General features: G+C 41.2%; 1 protein-coding gene across 1 annotated transcript; it reads left to right on the forward strand.

Annotated features, from left to right (window-relative positions):
• Positions 1-538: 538 nt before the first annotated feature.
• LOC132825266 (cytoglobin-2-like) lies at positions 539-13,781 on the forward strand. The gene is made up of 3 exons (XM_060840372.1): positions 539-730; positions 9,623-9,854; positions 11,755-13,781. The coding sequence occupies exons 1-3, from the start codon at positions 633-635 to the stop codon at positions 11,899-11,901; spliced, it is 477 nt and encodes a 158-aa protein (XP_060696355.1). The 5' UTR covers positions 539-632; the 3' UTR covers positions 11,902-13,781.
• The last annotated feature ends 244 nt before the right edge of the window (positions 13,782-14,025 follow it).

Consider the following 14,025-nt stretch of genomic DNA (forward strand, 5'->3'; position numbering starts at 1 on the left):
ATTCACGTACCCATTCCAGATGCCTTCACTTGATGATGCAGCAGTGCTCCGAAAGCTAGTGATTTGAAATAAACCTGTTCAACTATAACCCAATGTTGTGTGATTTCTGACTCTGTCCACCCTAGCCCAACACCGGTCACCTCCACATGATTTTAAATGTTGTAATTGTACCAGTCTCCATCAGTTCCCCTGGCAACTCTTCCATGCACACACCACCCTGTGCATGAAACAATTATACCTTAGGTGCCTTACAAATCCTTCCCCGCTCACCTTAAGCCTGTGCTCTCTGTAGTTTCGGACTCACTTCACCCTGACCTTGTACTGTATATCCTCAGGCTATTACCCTGGGAGGGACTGACTTTGAAGGCACTTCACAATCCGGATTGTGTCCCTTGATGCTCTCAAGTCCTGTTGCATTAAGTATACCCACACACACGCAGAAATAATCTTTAATAACTGGTGCCGAAATCATTAGAGATCGCCTTCAGCCAAAGAGGCGTGATTTGTGTCTGACACGTGATAGCTAGGGAACCCTGAAAGAAGTTAAAGGTGACAGGCGTGCAACACACAGAGACACACACACACAGACTGTTTGCCTGTCAACTGCAGTGGGGTTGCTGGCCGCTGTCACAATGAGTGAGCTGACTGAAGCGGACAAAGCCAACATCCGTGTGGTGTGGGAGAAGTTGGCTGCGGATCCTGAGGGAAACGGCAGGACTGTGGTTCTGAGGTGTGTATGCATCTGGGGCTTTTTCATTTCCACTCCCTGCGGCTTTCTGCCAGCCTTGTTGTTTCCTCTCAACCCCACCAGCGTTTCTTTTAGCCGGGCGCTAATGGATTCCGTCTAGTACATCTGATAATTAGCCTCTATTTTTAGCGATGCCGCTTTAAGGAGCTGTGTTGTGACCGCCGCAGAGATTGCACTGCAAACATTTAAAATAAAGCGTGCAAGCTGAACTGCAAAGCCAGAAAACAAAAGATACTGGAAATACTCAGCAGCTCAGGCAGCAGCTATGACGAATTGCAAGTTCATTATTTTTTTCCATTTCCCTATTTTTTTCAATCAGTAGTTCATTTTGAATCATTGAAATGCAACATTGCTTTGGTCACTTAATCTTCTGGGGAGTTGCAAGTTCACCAGGTTCTGAGTTGCAGTTTGAAACAGGAACAAATTTTAAATCTGTTCAAAAACCCACTGAGTGCGGAGAATTAAAATCCAGAATCAAACTCTTTCTTTCTCCATCATCTTCTGTTTGTTTTTCAAATTGTGAAATAACTGCAGTGATCAGAAAGCGGTGAGAGTGCACTATCCAGCATCCCACAGGTAAGTGCTTCATTGAAAATATTCATAGGCACAGCTCTGGGCATCTGGAAATATAATATAAATACTTCTGATATTACTACAGCACATTAAGAATGTTTTATTGGGAAATATTTAAATGTCTATTTTAGTTGCACTCTATCTTGCAGAAACATGCTAATCCTGACGCTCTGTATAGTTTTGAATTCATTTATGGTTCATTATGGGCCCCTGGCAATGAAAAATATATGGGTGACCTTCTAAATCTGGTAGCTCTTATGTTTGGGCAGTTGTTTCCAGTTTCTAATCTTAATGCTGAAAAGATGTTTGTGATTAAGTGCACAAAATAACTAAACTACATGCAGCTAAACAATCTAACACCACGCTAAATGGGAATGCAGGGTAAAAACAGTGGCTGCAGATGCTGGAAACCAGATGCTGGATTAGTGGTGCTGGAAAAGCACAGCAGTTCAGGCAGCATCCGGGGAGCAGTAAAATCGACGTTTCGGGCAAAAGCCCTTCGTCAGGGATGGGAATGCATGCTAAATGCTTGTGGTCTTATCATAACAAAAGTAAATCGTTATAAATCATCAAATAAACCTGTTGGACCATAACCTGATGTTGTGTGACTTCTAACTCTGGGATCATGATAGCTTTTTAAAAAAGGGAGAAATTTTCAGGAATGAGGAAAGTATGACCAGCAGGCTAAGATAAAAGGTAGGGAGGAGGGACTTGCCTCTTCCCTACCTTTTATCTTAGCCTGCTGGACCCCCAAGTCCCTCCTCCCTACCTTTTATCTTAGCCTGCTGGACACACTTTCCTCATTTCTGAAAATGACGGCTGGAGGAAGAGTGCCTCATCTTCCGCCTAGGAGCCCTCCAACCACAAGGGATGAACTCAGATTTCTCCAGTTTCCTCATTCACCCCCCCCCCCCCCCCACCACCTTATCTCAGTCAAATCCTTCGAGCTTAGCATCGCCCTCCTAACCTGCAATCTTCTTCCTGACCTCTCCGCCCCCACCCCACTCCGGCCTATCACCCTCACCTTGACCTCCTTCCACCTATCGCATTTCCAATGCCCCTCCCCCAAGTCCCTCCTCCCTACCTTTTATTTTAGCCTGCTGGACATACTTTTCTCATTCCTGAAGAAGGGCTCATGCCCGAAACGTCGATTCTCCTGCTCCTTGGATGCTGCCTGACCTGCTGCGCTTTTCCAGCAACACATTTTCAGCTTTTTGAAAAAGTCCAGTATATAGCACTTGAACTATTAAAACTTCATGTTTTGCATTCTTGTATTACTGGGATGGAGTTGGAAATAGAGATGTTTCATTGATTTAACTGGATGAATTCTGACCTCTCACATGCAGACTTATTGGAAAGCAGCAACTAGTAGAAAGTGAGGACTGCAGATGCTGGAGATCAGAGTCGAGAGTGTGATGCTGGAAAAGCACAGCCAGTCAGGTAGCATCCGAGGAGCAGGAGAATCAACATTTTGGGCATAATCCCTTTATCAGGCTTCCTGATGAAGGGCTTATGCCCGAAACATTGATTCTCCTCGTCCTTGGGGGCTGCCTGACCAGCTGTGCTTTTCCAGCATCACACTCTTGACAAGGAGCAATTAGTGGTGAGTTTAATCTGAGGGTCCCACATGCCTCAGACATGGGGCGAGCATGGAAAGGCAAGAGCTTCATGCTAACCTCAGTGTGGGAATTGACTACTTACCTGAGGTGTGGTGACCCACAGGTTAAAATGCATCACCCGTTGCCACTCGCTAAGAGCAAGCAGTTCTATGCTCCTTTGGGACTGTGATGTGGAAATGTTGGTGTTGGACTGGGGTGGACAAAGTCAGAAGTCACATGACATCAGGTTATAGTCCAACAGATTTACTTGAAATCACAAGCTTTCGGAGCTCTGCTCCTTCATCGGGTGGAGCCACTTCACCTGAGGAAGGAACAGCACACCAAAGGCTTGTGAATTCAAATAAACCTGGTGGACAATAACCTGATGTTGTGTGACTTCTGACTCTGGGACTATGATAGCTCTTTAAAAGTGTCTAGGATATAGTACTTGAACTATTAACAACTTTATATTTTGCTTTCTTGTACTACTGGGATGGAGTTGGAAGTAGAGATGTTCCATTGATTTAACTGACCTCTCACATGTATCAACTATTACTCTCCTGGTGCATGCATTACATAAAGTTAGTGTGCAGTTTCAACAAGTGATCAGGAAGGAAAATGGTCGATTGTTGTTTAGATTAGATTAGATTATTTACAGTGTGGAAACAGGCCCTTTGGTCCAACAAGTCCACGCCGACCCACCGAAGCGCAACCCACCCATACCCCTACATTTACCCCTTATCTAACACTACAGCAATTTAGCATGGCCAATTCACCTGACCTGCACATCTTTGGACTGTGGGAGGAAACCGGAGTACCCAGAGGTAAACCCAGGCAGGCACAGGGAGAATGTGCAAACTCCACACAGTCACCTGAGTCGGGAATTGAACCCAGGTCTTTGGCGTTGTGAGGCAGCAGTGCTAACCACTGTGCCACCCACAAAGTAAAGGCTATGGAGAACCTTGACACAGCACTGCCAATGACACAAGCGCTTCAAATGGCCAGTGTGGGGATTGAACCCATGACCTTGGCGTTACGAGCAGCACGCTCTAACCTACTGAACTAACCAACCAACACAAATTGCAGAAGAAATGAAATCTAAATGTAGGGATATTTTGCTGCTGCTTATAGAGTGTTGAAGAGGCCACATCTGGTATCCGTTTTCAGTCTTATTGTCTTATTTAAGAAAAGATGCACTTAGAATGGAGGCAGCTCAGAGAAGGTTCATTTGACTGATACCTCAGATGGGGGTATTGTTTAATGAGGGAACGTTAGATAGACTGGGCCTGTATTTTATTGTAGTTTGGAAGATGATCTTATTATGGTCCTAAGGGGTCTCGCCGAGATGGAGCTGAACAGATGTTTTCTGTCATGGGAGGAACTAGAACTAGGGGACACCGTTTAAAGATCAGAGGAGTTTCATTTAAGACTGAAATGAGGAGGAATATTATCTCTCAGAGGGTCTTCTGTGGTAGAAGCAGAGTCATTGATCACTGCTAAGGCATAGTTAGGTATGTTCCTGATAAGCAGCAATTTAGACTTGAGTACTCAATCAGATCAGCCATATTTTTATTGAATGACAAGAAAGGCTGGAATGTATTACTCCTGCTCCGACATTGTATATTCGCATGATAGGTTAGAATATTCTACTAGCACAGTGCTTTCAACTCAATGAATGTTCTGTTAACATTTTGTAGTTAATATTCATTCCCATTTGCTCCATTTTCCTAATGTTATCCACATATTTCCCTGGCACTTCATTTCTAAATATCCAGGTCATTTTCCACTTTCACAGCTATCACTTCCACCCAAATTGACCTTAACTTTTCTCAATTCCTGTCTTTTGTAATTCTCCGAATCTAACTTTCTTGCCTGCTCTTATTACATTTCCCGCTGTCTTTATTGATGCTGTTGCACTCTGTCTTCTGTAATTGACATCTTCCTCCAGGAACCACATCCTCTGCAAACTCCACACTCTGACTTTACTGAACTGCTCTCTTCTGCTGTCAAAACTCCACAGTGTTAAAGGAGCACATCAAGTAAAACAACTCAGTATAGTGCCGCACCATTACTTCAGCTTTGACAATGGTAAGTTTCATTTCCTTCCCACGGAAAACTTATGATAAAGAACAATAGATTTATAAGCCATCGGTAAACAAATTCGTTGTCCATTATAGCTTAACATGAGTCAGAATCTCATTGATAACTCCATAGCTGTAGAGATAATCAAAATCTTGTCTGGTAATTTAATAATGAATTCTCTCTTATTGTCTGTGTTGAACATTGCTTATTTTACACTATGCACCTTAGTCTTTCAATCAATATGCTTCATTAAATGCCACCATTGTAACACTGATTATTTAACATAGTAACATAGCTATACTGAGCCTCTTGTCAATCAGTTTGTTCATGGCCAATCTATATTATCATCCATTTACCTATTCCTACACTATATCCCTTGAAATCCTCATGTAGTAGATGTCTTCATTAACAACATTGTCTGCAGCAATCTAGGTGCGCAGGGAAGCAAAGCCTAAAACCAGCAATCAAATAAAAGCAAAATACTTTGAATGCAGGAAATCGGAAACCAACACTGAGAATACTGCAAAAGCTCAGCAGCTTTGGTAGTTTTTATGAAGAGAGAAACAGGGGTCACGTTTCAAGACTTCGAGTCAGTTCTGGAGAAGGATGTTGCTGGATATGGAAGGTTTGAGTGATGAAGAAAGGTTAGATATGCAGGGACTTTTCTCACTGGAACAAAGGAGTTTGAGAGGTGCCCTTGTAGAAGTTTATAGAAATCATGAGGGGTGTAGATAGGATTAATAGTAGGTGCCTTTTCCTGGGATAAGGGATTTCAAGACTAGGGAACAAATTTTTAAGATGAGAGGAGGGAGATTTTAAAAAGACATGAGGGTCAGTTTTTTTTTACACAAGGGTAGTTCGTCTGTGGAATGGTGGATGTGAGCATAATTACAATGGTTGAAAGATAAATACATGAATAGGAAAGGTTTGGAGCAGGCAGGGAGCAGGCAGATAGGACTGGTTTAGTTGGGGATTATGTTTGACATGGACTGGTTGGACGAAAAGATCTGTTTCCAAGCTGTATGACTACACAACTAAGAGTCATACCAGACTAGAAGCATTAACTCTGGCTTTCTCTCTATGCAGATACTGCCAGACCCACTGAGTTGCTTGAGAATTGTCTGTGTTTGTTTGTTTTGGGGGAAAAAAAAGCACCATCTAATGTTGAAATGTGGTGGCAAAGGAGATGGGCTCACCTTTTTAGTAATTCATGGGCATGATGGACTCAGTGATGTGTGTTTCTCCTATTTATGGGGTAAGGGCATCCCTGGCTGGGCCAGCATTTCTAGCCCAGTTCTATTTGCCCTTGAGAAGGTGGGGTTCAGCTGATTTCTTATGGTGTAGGGACATCCACAAAGCTGCTATGGAGGGAGTTCCAGGACTTAGATTTATTGGATGTATTGGAAATATTGTATTTTCTTTTATTGCTGTTCTGTCAACGTTTTCTTAAATGAATGATTGCTCAGCTCTTTCCACAGAGGAATTTAAAAAACACAGAATCTCAGTAGGAATGCAATGCTCTCAGTGAAATGGTGGCTCAGTGGTTAGCACTGCTGCCTCACAGTGACTGCATGTGGGGAGTTTGCACGTTTTCCCTGTGTCTGTGTGGGTTTGCTGTGGATTCCGTCCACAGTCCAAGGATGTGCAGATTAGGTTGATTGGCCAGACTAAATTATCTGTAGTGTCTAGGGATGTGCAAGTAAAGTGGATTGGCCATGGGAAATGCAGGGTTACAAGGATAGGGCAGGAGTGGTGATTCTGAATGGGATGCTCTTCAGAGAGTCCGTGTAGACATATTGGGCCAAATGGCCTGTTTCCATACTGTAGCGATTCTATTCTATGAGTACTCCTAGTGCAAGAGGGTGGGCCAGTTGTTCTCATGGTACCTACTGAACCATCGATGTGTAGTAATATCAGATAAAGACTGAATTTAGTTCAGATCGGTCATGATGTAAGCTAACGGGCTGGTTTGTGTTTCCTGGAGCATTTCAATGAATTGTATCATGTCCCTGTCAATCTTTTTAGCAGAGACAGTCAGACCTGTGAGTTTTACTTCATAATTTGGGAGTGCTATGACCTTGATTGACATTTACTTTTCATTCTATCATCCTCAATATAACATTGCGCTTTTGAAGATGTTTTTTTTATTTTGGGCTTTCTTTCCCTCCCACCCAAAGTGTAGAATAGGGAATAGATCCCTACTGTATTCATTTAAGTCATAGATCACAGAAACCCTACAGTGTGGAAAGAGGCTATTCAGCCTATCGAGTTTGCACTGACCCACTGCACAGCATTCCACCCAGACCCACACTCCCCCCATCCTACCCCTGTAACCCTGCATTTCCCATGGTTAATTCACCTATCCTGCACACCCCTAGACATTATAGAGAATGGGGACAGACATGAAACGAGTTGCTTACTCACCTTTCTGTGTCTTACACTTTCGCCTCATGTCAATATTTATCACTTTGAGAAAATACTCAATGTACACCTTGTAACTTTTCCCTCATCTAATTTTACTTATTAACTGTGTTGCACACGGATGCTGCATATTTCCTGCTACGCCATGTGTGACACTATATATGTAGCCTCTTTATAATTCACCCACTGAATGTAATGCTATAAATATTTATCACTCTAATCCACCGCCCAGGTAATTGTCATTAACAATATTGTAACCTAGCCATTAGAATTGCCTTCCTCCATATCTCACACGAATAGTCCAAACAGAAGCAGACTAAGAATAGGTTTCCTACTAATCTCAGATAAAACTCTTATCAGTGTACCACAACTTCATCAGAGTTAGATAAATTGTTATTGGTCATGAGCATTAAACATCTCTATAAGTCTTATTTTGGGCTTTCTTTCCCTCCCACCCAAAGTGTAGAATCGGGAATAGATCCCTACTGTATTCATTTAAGTCATAGATCACAGAAACCCTACAGTGTGGAAAGAGGCTGTTCAGCCTATCGAGTTTGCACTGACCCACTGCACAGCATTCCATCCAGACCCACACTCCCCCAATGTGTGCAGGATAGGTGAATTAACCATGGGAAATGCAGGGTTACAGGGGTAGGATGGGGGAAGTGTGGGGTCTTTGTCAAAACCCCTTTAAAAATTTGTAGTAAATTATATCCACTGGATAGCCATTAAACAGAGTTAGTTAGGTATTGTATTTAAAAATTGCAGTAGATTAGGGTAAAGTCCTTTATTTTGCTCCTCTCTTTGGAGATGAAGTGAATGTAATCAGCTGATTAATTCCATTTAATTATTAATTCCTACATCATAATGGCTTGAGATTGTAAAACTGATATCTGAAAGAATTGCTGATTTTTATCTCTTTCATTTGGGTTTTGGCAAAGAAACAATGTTCAAAGTGTTGTTATCTTCAGGATCATAGAGTGATTACAGCATAGAAGGAAAACATTTGGCCCCTTGTGTCTGTGCCAGCTCACAGCAAGAACAACTCAGCGAGCCCCATTCTCCTGTCATTTCCCTGAACTGCTGTCATCTTGTTCTCTTCAGATAATTATCCAGTTCTCATTTACTGAATCTGCCTCCACCACACTCTCATTTCTGATCCGAAATGCTCACTGCATAATGATTATTACTCCTCTAGGTCGCAGCAGCCTGGGGCTGGCTGGCTGACCAATGTTGCCTCCCTCTCTCTGAACGGCATGATTTTATCCATATTGCTAGGGGGAGCAGTTTGATGTCGAGGTTAAAATTCCATTCAGCAGCAAAAGCCGAGGCAGTGTTAATGGATGTGAGGCCACAATGGAATGGGTTTTCAATGCAGTGCATTGGAGACAGTCAGGCTTGGGTCGTTACATTGGCGTTAATTCTCGTGTTCAACTTGCGGACCCACTTTCCTAGTCTGTCCTTGATCCAGTTGTCCAGATTTTTAGTGGAAGGTTGAAGTTTGTCTCTGTAGCATTGTGCTCAAATCAGCTTGTCCCCTAGATCTCAAGCTGTCAATGGGCATCATTTCTCCATGACTGTTCTGTCCAGGTCCCTTGTAATTTTGAACAGTTCAATCAAATCTCTTCTTTATCCCTTGTGTCACAAGAACAGACACAGCTTTTCCAACCCATCTACAAAACCATATGTCCCTGAGACCATTGTCTTGAATCTTTTCTGCCACTTCCATGACATCTATATATCCTTTTAAAGAACTCAGAACTGAGCACAGTAATTTAGTGAAGACTGAGCTACTGTTTTATACAGAGTTCATCGTAACTTCTATGTTTTTGTCCTGTTATAAAGCCTCAGGTTCTGTATGCTTTACTAAGCAATTTCTCAACCTTCAATCACTTATGCACGCAAACCCCAAAGCTCCTCTGCTCTGACATCTCCTTGAGACTTATAACTTTCAATTCACATTACCCCTTTGTTCTTCCTACTGCAATGTAATGCTTCACACTTCTTCACATTAAATTTCAACCACTGCTTGGCTGTCCGTTCTCCCTGTGTCCTCTATCATTATCCACGTTCTGGTTCACAATTTCAAGCTTTGCATCATCCACACATTTTGAACCTGTGCCCTGCACGCGAACGTAAAGGTCATTAATACATATCCGCCGTTAATCCTTTTCAAACCTCTTTTCCTTGCACAAATCAGGTTGTTCACAGATTATCCTGAAACGAAAAAGTACTTTCAGCATTTTAAGGACATTTCAACCCAGGAAGAAATGCAAAAATCAGCTCAGATCAAAAGACATGGCAAGACAGTGATGAACAAACTGACGAGCATCTTTGAAAAATTGGATGATTGGGCTGCAGTCTGCACCATTCTGGATACCATGGCAGAAAGGCATGTTCACAAACATAAAGTGGAGGTCTACAACTTTCAGGTAAATCTCCTGTTAATGTAGCACGTGTTGCTTCATTATTTCCCTGAACTTGCATTCAGCATTTTAAGGAAAATAAAGCTGGCAAACCTCATTATAGAATTTGATTAGATAATGATGATGCAAGTATCTGAAACTCACTGTTTAAATACTAGGCTTCTGCCAGAGTAGGCCAAAATATCCAAATGTTTAATTGAAAATTCCAGATAAAGCAAATAGATATTTTTAATGATCCCGTTCAGACAAGAAATAGCACACTTTTGGAGCAGGTGGGATTTGAACTCAGTGGGGCCACTATCACTGTGTCACAAGAGTGTAGAAAATGCTCGGTCAACTTATACAGATGTTATATTCCAGATGTTTTTCCTAGTCAATCTATTCATAGATATTATTCCACTTATCTGGACTAGGTGGGACTTGAACTTGGGCCTCCTGGTCAAGCTGTGGCAACGTTGCTACAGCAACATGGGAGCCCCTTCCGATAAATCAAATACAGTTATCTAAAAACATTACCAATTTGTCTTTGGTAAATCAGTGGTGGAAATTAAATATGTTAAATGCACATTGTAATTCAGAAAAATAGTAGTTTCAATGAGTAGACAAGCTGAAAAATGACAGGTTGTATAGAGAATAAGACACAACTAGGAATGATTGCAAGCTAGGAGCTGAGATGACTTTGGGATGTTCAAAGATTCCCCACAGAGCGGAACCACGCCATTTGGCCAATGAAGTCCACCACAATCTTCCAAAGAGCATCCCATTCAGACTCAGGCCCCCACCCAGTCTCTGTAGCCTGCAATGTCATGGCTCATCCACTTAGCGAACATATCCCTGGGTACTACAGTATGGCTTTTCCACCTAATCTGCACATTTTTGGACTGAGGGAGGAAATCCATGCATGTACAGGGAGACATGCAATCTCCACACAGACAGTTGTCCAAGGCTGGGATCAAACCCAGGTCCCTGGCACTGTGAGGCAGCAGTGCTGACTACTGAGCCACTGTGCTGCCCCTACAGCTCCAATGTTGGTGTCATCTGCAAACATATTAAACCTATATTCACATCCATGTCATTTATATAATTGACAAAAAGCAGTGGACCCAGCACCAATCCTGTTTGACTTGTCGACCCATCTTCCCAGCCTGTCTTTGATCTGGTTGACTTTAATGCACCCTTGAAAATTGGGACTCCCCCATGTCATGTCGCAGTTACTGACATTCAACTAGAAGGCCACACCAACAAGGCAGGGGCTGTTATTAGCTGGTACTACGTGCAGTGTGTAACAGCTTGTGCTTAAGATTTCAGATGAACGTGTGGTTTTCTATTCTGGAAAAGCTTCATCCACTGTCAGCTTTGAGGAGGAAGATAGCAACCTCCACACATTCCATTCGTTAAAGCGAGCTTTTCAGCTTGAAAATATGTTAAATAATCCTGTCAATTTCTAGGGGTTGTGAGTTCAAAGTGAGAAGGGAAGTGTTTAGGGGAGATATGCATGGAAAGTTTTTCATGCAGAGGGTGGTGGGTGCCTGAAATGCATTGCCAGCAGAGGTGGTAGGGGTAGGCACGATAGCATCATTTAAGATGTATCTATACAGATATATGAATGGGAGGGAGCAGAGGGATACAGATCCTTAGAAAACAGGTGACAGGTTTGCATAGAGGATCTAGATCAGTGCAGGCTTGGAGGGCTGATGGACCTGTTCCTGTCCTGTAATGTTCTTTGTTTGTCTCTGTCCAGCAAATTCAGGCTCTGGTCTCCTAGTCCAAGTATAATAACCCACTGGAAAAGTATGATCCAAAGCGACTCAACATTATGAAAAATAAATTCACTTTCTTTGACATTGTTTAAGTCTAACATGTCCCATTGAAGTTGCTTTTATTCTTTCTGCTTTTTCTGGTCTAGATTATATTTAATTTAATTGTTACGATCATGGGCGAATCATTGGGGAGCAGTTTTACACCAGAGATCCGTGAATCCTGGGTGAAGACCTTCAATATCATTTACAATTATCTTGAAGATTGCTACAAGAAATACGGAGCTACATTCTAACTTAATGGCATGTGGTTGCAAACACTTACCATTCCAACCATTGATTAACGAATGATACTCTCTCTAAACCGTTCTGTACTGCAATGATGAACATCATCAGCATTTGGATGGATCTACTTGAGAATAATGAAATTTTGAAATTAAGAATGGGAGAAATAAATGATAATGTTATGGAAAAAATTAAATATATCCATTGATCATTTGCCTTGCTAAATTTTATAAAGTAAGCAATATTTTCTGCATTATTTGAGCAACTACCTTACTCAATTAACCTGATTTTATTTCAAATATTTAGCCAGACATAGCAACTACTACATCAATAAATAGAGGTGGTGGCCTAGTGGCATTGTCATGAGACTATTAATCCAGAGACCTAGCTAATGATCTGGTGACTGGGTTCAAATCCCACCATGGTAGATGATAGAATATGAATCCAATAAAAGTCTGGAATTAAGAGTCTAATATTGACCTTGAATTGATTGCTAGGGGGCAAAAAACCATCTGGTTCACTAATGGGAATGAAGCTGCCATCTGTACCTGGTCTAAACTACGTGTGACTCCAGACCCACAGCAGTGTGGCGACTCTTAACTGCCCTCTGGGCAATTACAGATGACCAATAAATGTTGGCTCAGCATCCACATCCTTTGAGTGGGTTTTAAAAAAGTTTGTTGATTGATTTTATTTTAGTTTTGTAGTCCATTTCAAAAGCTCTGGGGAAATATGCCTCATTTAAAAATATATAATTTTACCTTGAGAGTCTTTTTTTTTCCAACACATCCCACAACCCATCTGCACCCAGTTATTTAACTCCCTCCAACAATATTGCAATATCCCTCTAACTTAATCTTTCATGAGGCTAATAAGAGCACAGATAATACTGGGGTGAAGATGAAAGTCTCAGCCTTGGCTAAAGTTGAAAAATGTTGCTGCCTTCAAGAAAATCATTCGCTATAGGAATACCTGGTTCACATTTTTTTTAGTGCTGCTGTTATTTATGGCTCCACATGGCAGGAGATTGGCTGCTGTGGTGTATTCCCATTTGTCTGTCCTTGCACACACCAACTTGCAGCCAGTTTGTGGTATGATATCTGTCAGCTAAATATGCTCGGGTCTATTCCTCTTTCTCTACTTCAACCTATAGAAGAAGTCTCTAGCTTTTCAGCTCTGATCAAAGATGAAATACTAATGTTTTCTGTCACTTTTTTTTGAAGATTTCTATTCGCTCTTGCAATTTCAAGTCCTCTTTGTTTGTCTTAACAAAGATTTTTCAACACATAGCTTAGCAGTCATCTTACAAAGGTTACTTTTCCATGGATCTTCTGTAGATCTTTGCAGGTTTCTGAGGCAGGCAAGAAAAAGGGCAAAATGTAGCATGGTTTGGTTCCTGGTTAGAAACTCGAGTTTTCTCATTGTTACCATCTTTGCAAAATTACATCTGCATCATCTCTGCTGGCTTCTATTCCCATTTAGACACATGTAACTACGTGTTCCACCATGTACTGCAATCCTCATTCTAATTCCTGATTACAGTCAGTTTCTGGCCTGTCTTTCTTGACACAATGGATGGTAGTTTGGGACAAATATGATATTAAACACTGAGCTAGCTAAGAAAGAACATCTCACACCCTCTCTCCTATTTCTTCTTTCTATTCTGCAACTTGTTTTGAGTTGTTGACAAAACCATTTACTGGGAAAAAAGCTAAATAATTAAAAATGCAAACTTATACTTCCACTTACACGATCTTCATGCAAATGGAAAAATGAGTCAACGAAATGCTTTTGGAACTGTGAGTACATGTAGTTTGAATTTGTATACATGTGTGAATGAATCAACCACTTGAAAATTATTATTTTTCAATATTGTACAATGGTAGTTTGTATAGTACGCTGGTTTTAAATCTTATTATTTTATTAAATGCTTACTATTAATTCAAAATAATGTTGTTCAGGTTATTCAATGATCCAACAATTGCATTTTTTATATATTAACTAATAATGTAGAAGCAGTCTAGATATCTCTATATATTAATGCTGCGTACATTACCATTTTTAAAATTTACATTGCATTTTTTGAAATTCTATTTCATAACATTAGCAAAACAAGAAAATATTGTTTGAGCTGT

This window comes from Hemiscyllium ocellatum, chromosome 20, assembly GCF_020745735.1.
Source record: "Hemiscyllium ocellatum isolate sHemOce1 chromosome 20, sHemOce1.pat.X.cur, whole genome shotgun sequence".
Classification (NCBI taxonomy): domain Eukaryota; kingdom Metazoa; phylum Chordata; class Chondrichthyes; order Orectolobiformes; family Hemiscylliidae; genus Hemiscyllium; species Hemiscyllium ocellatum.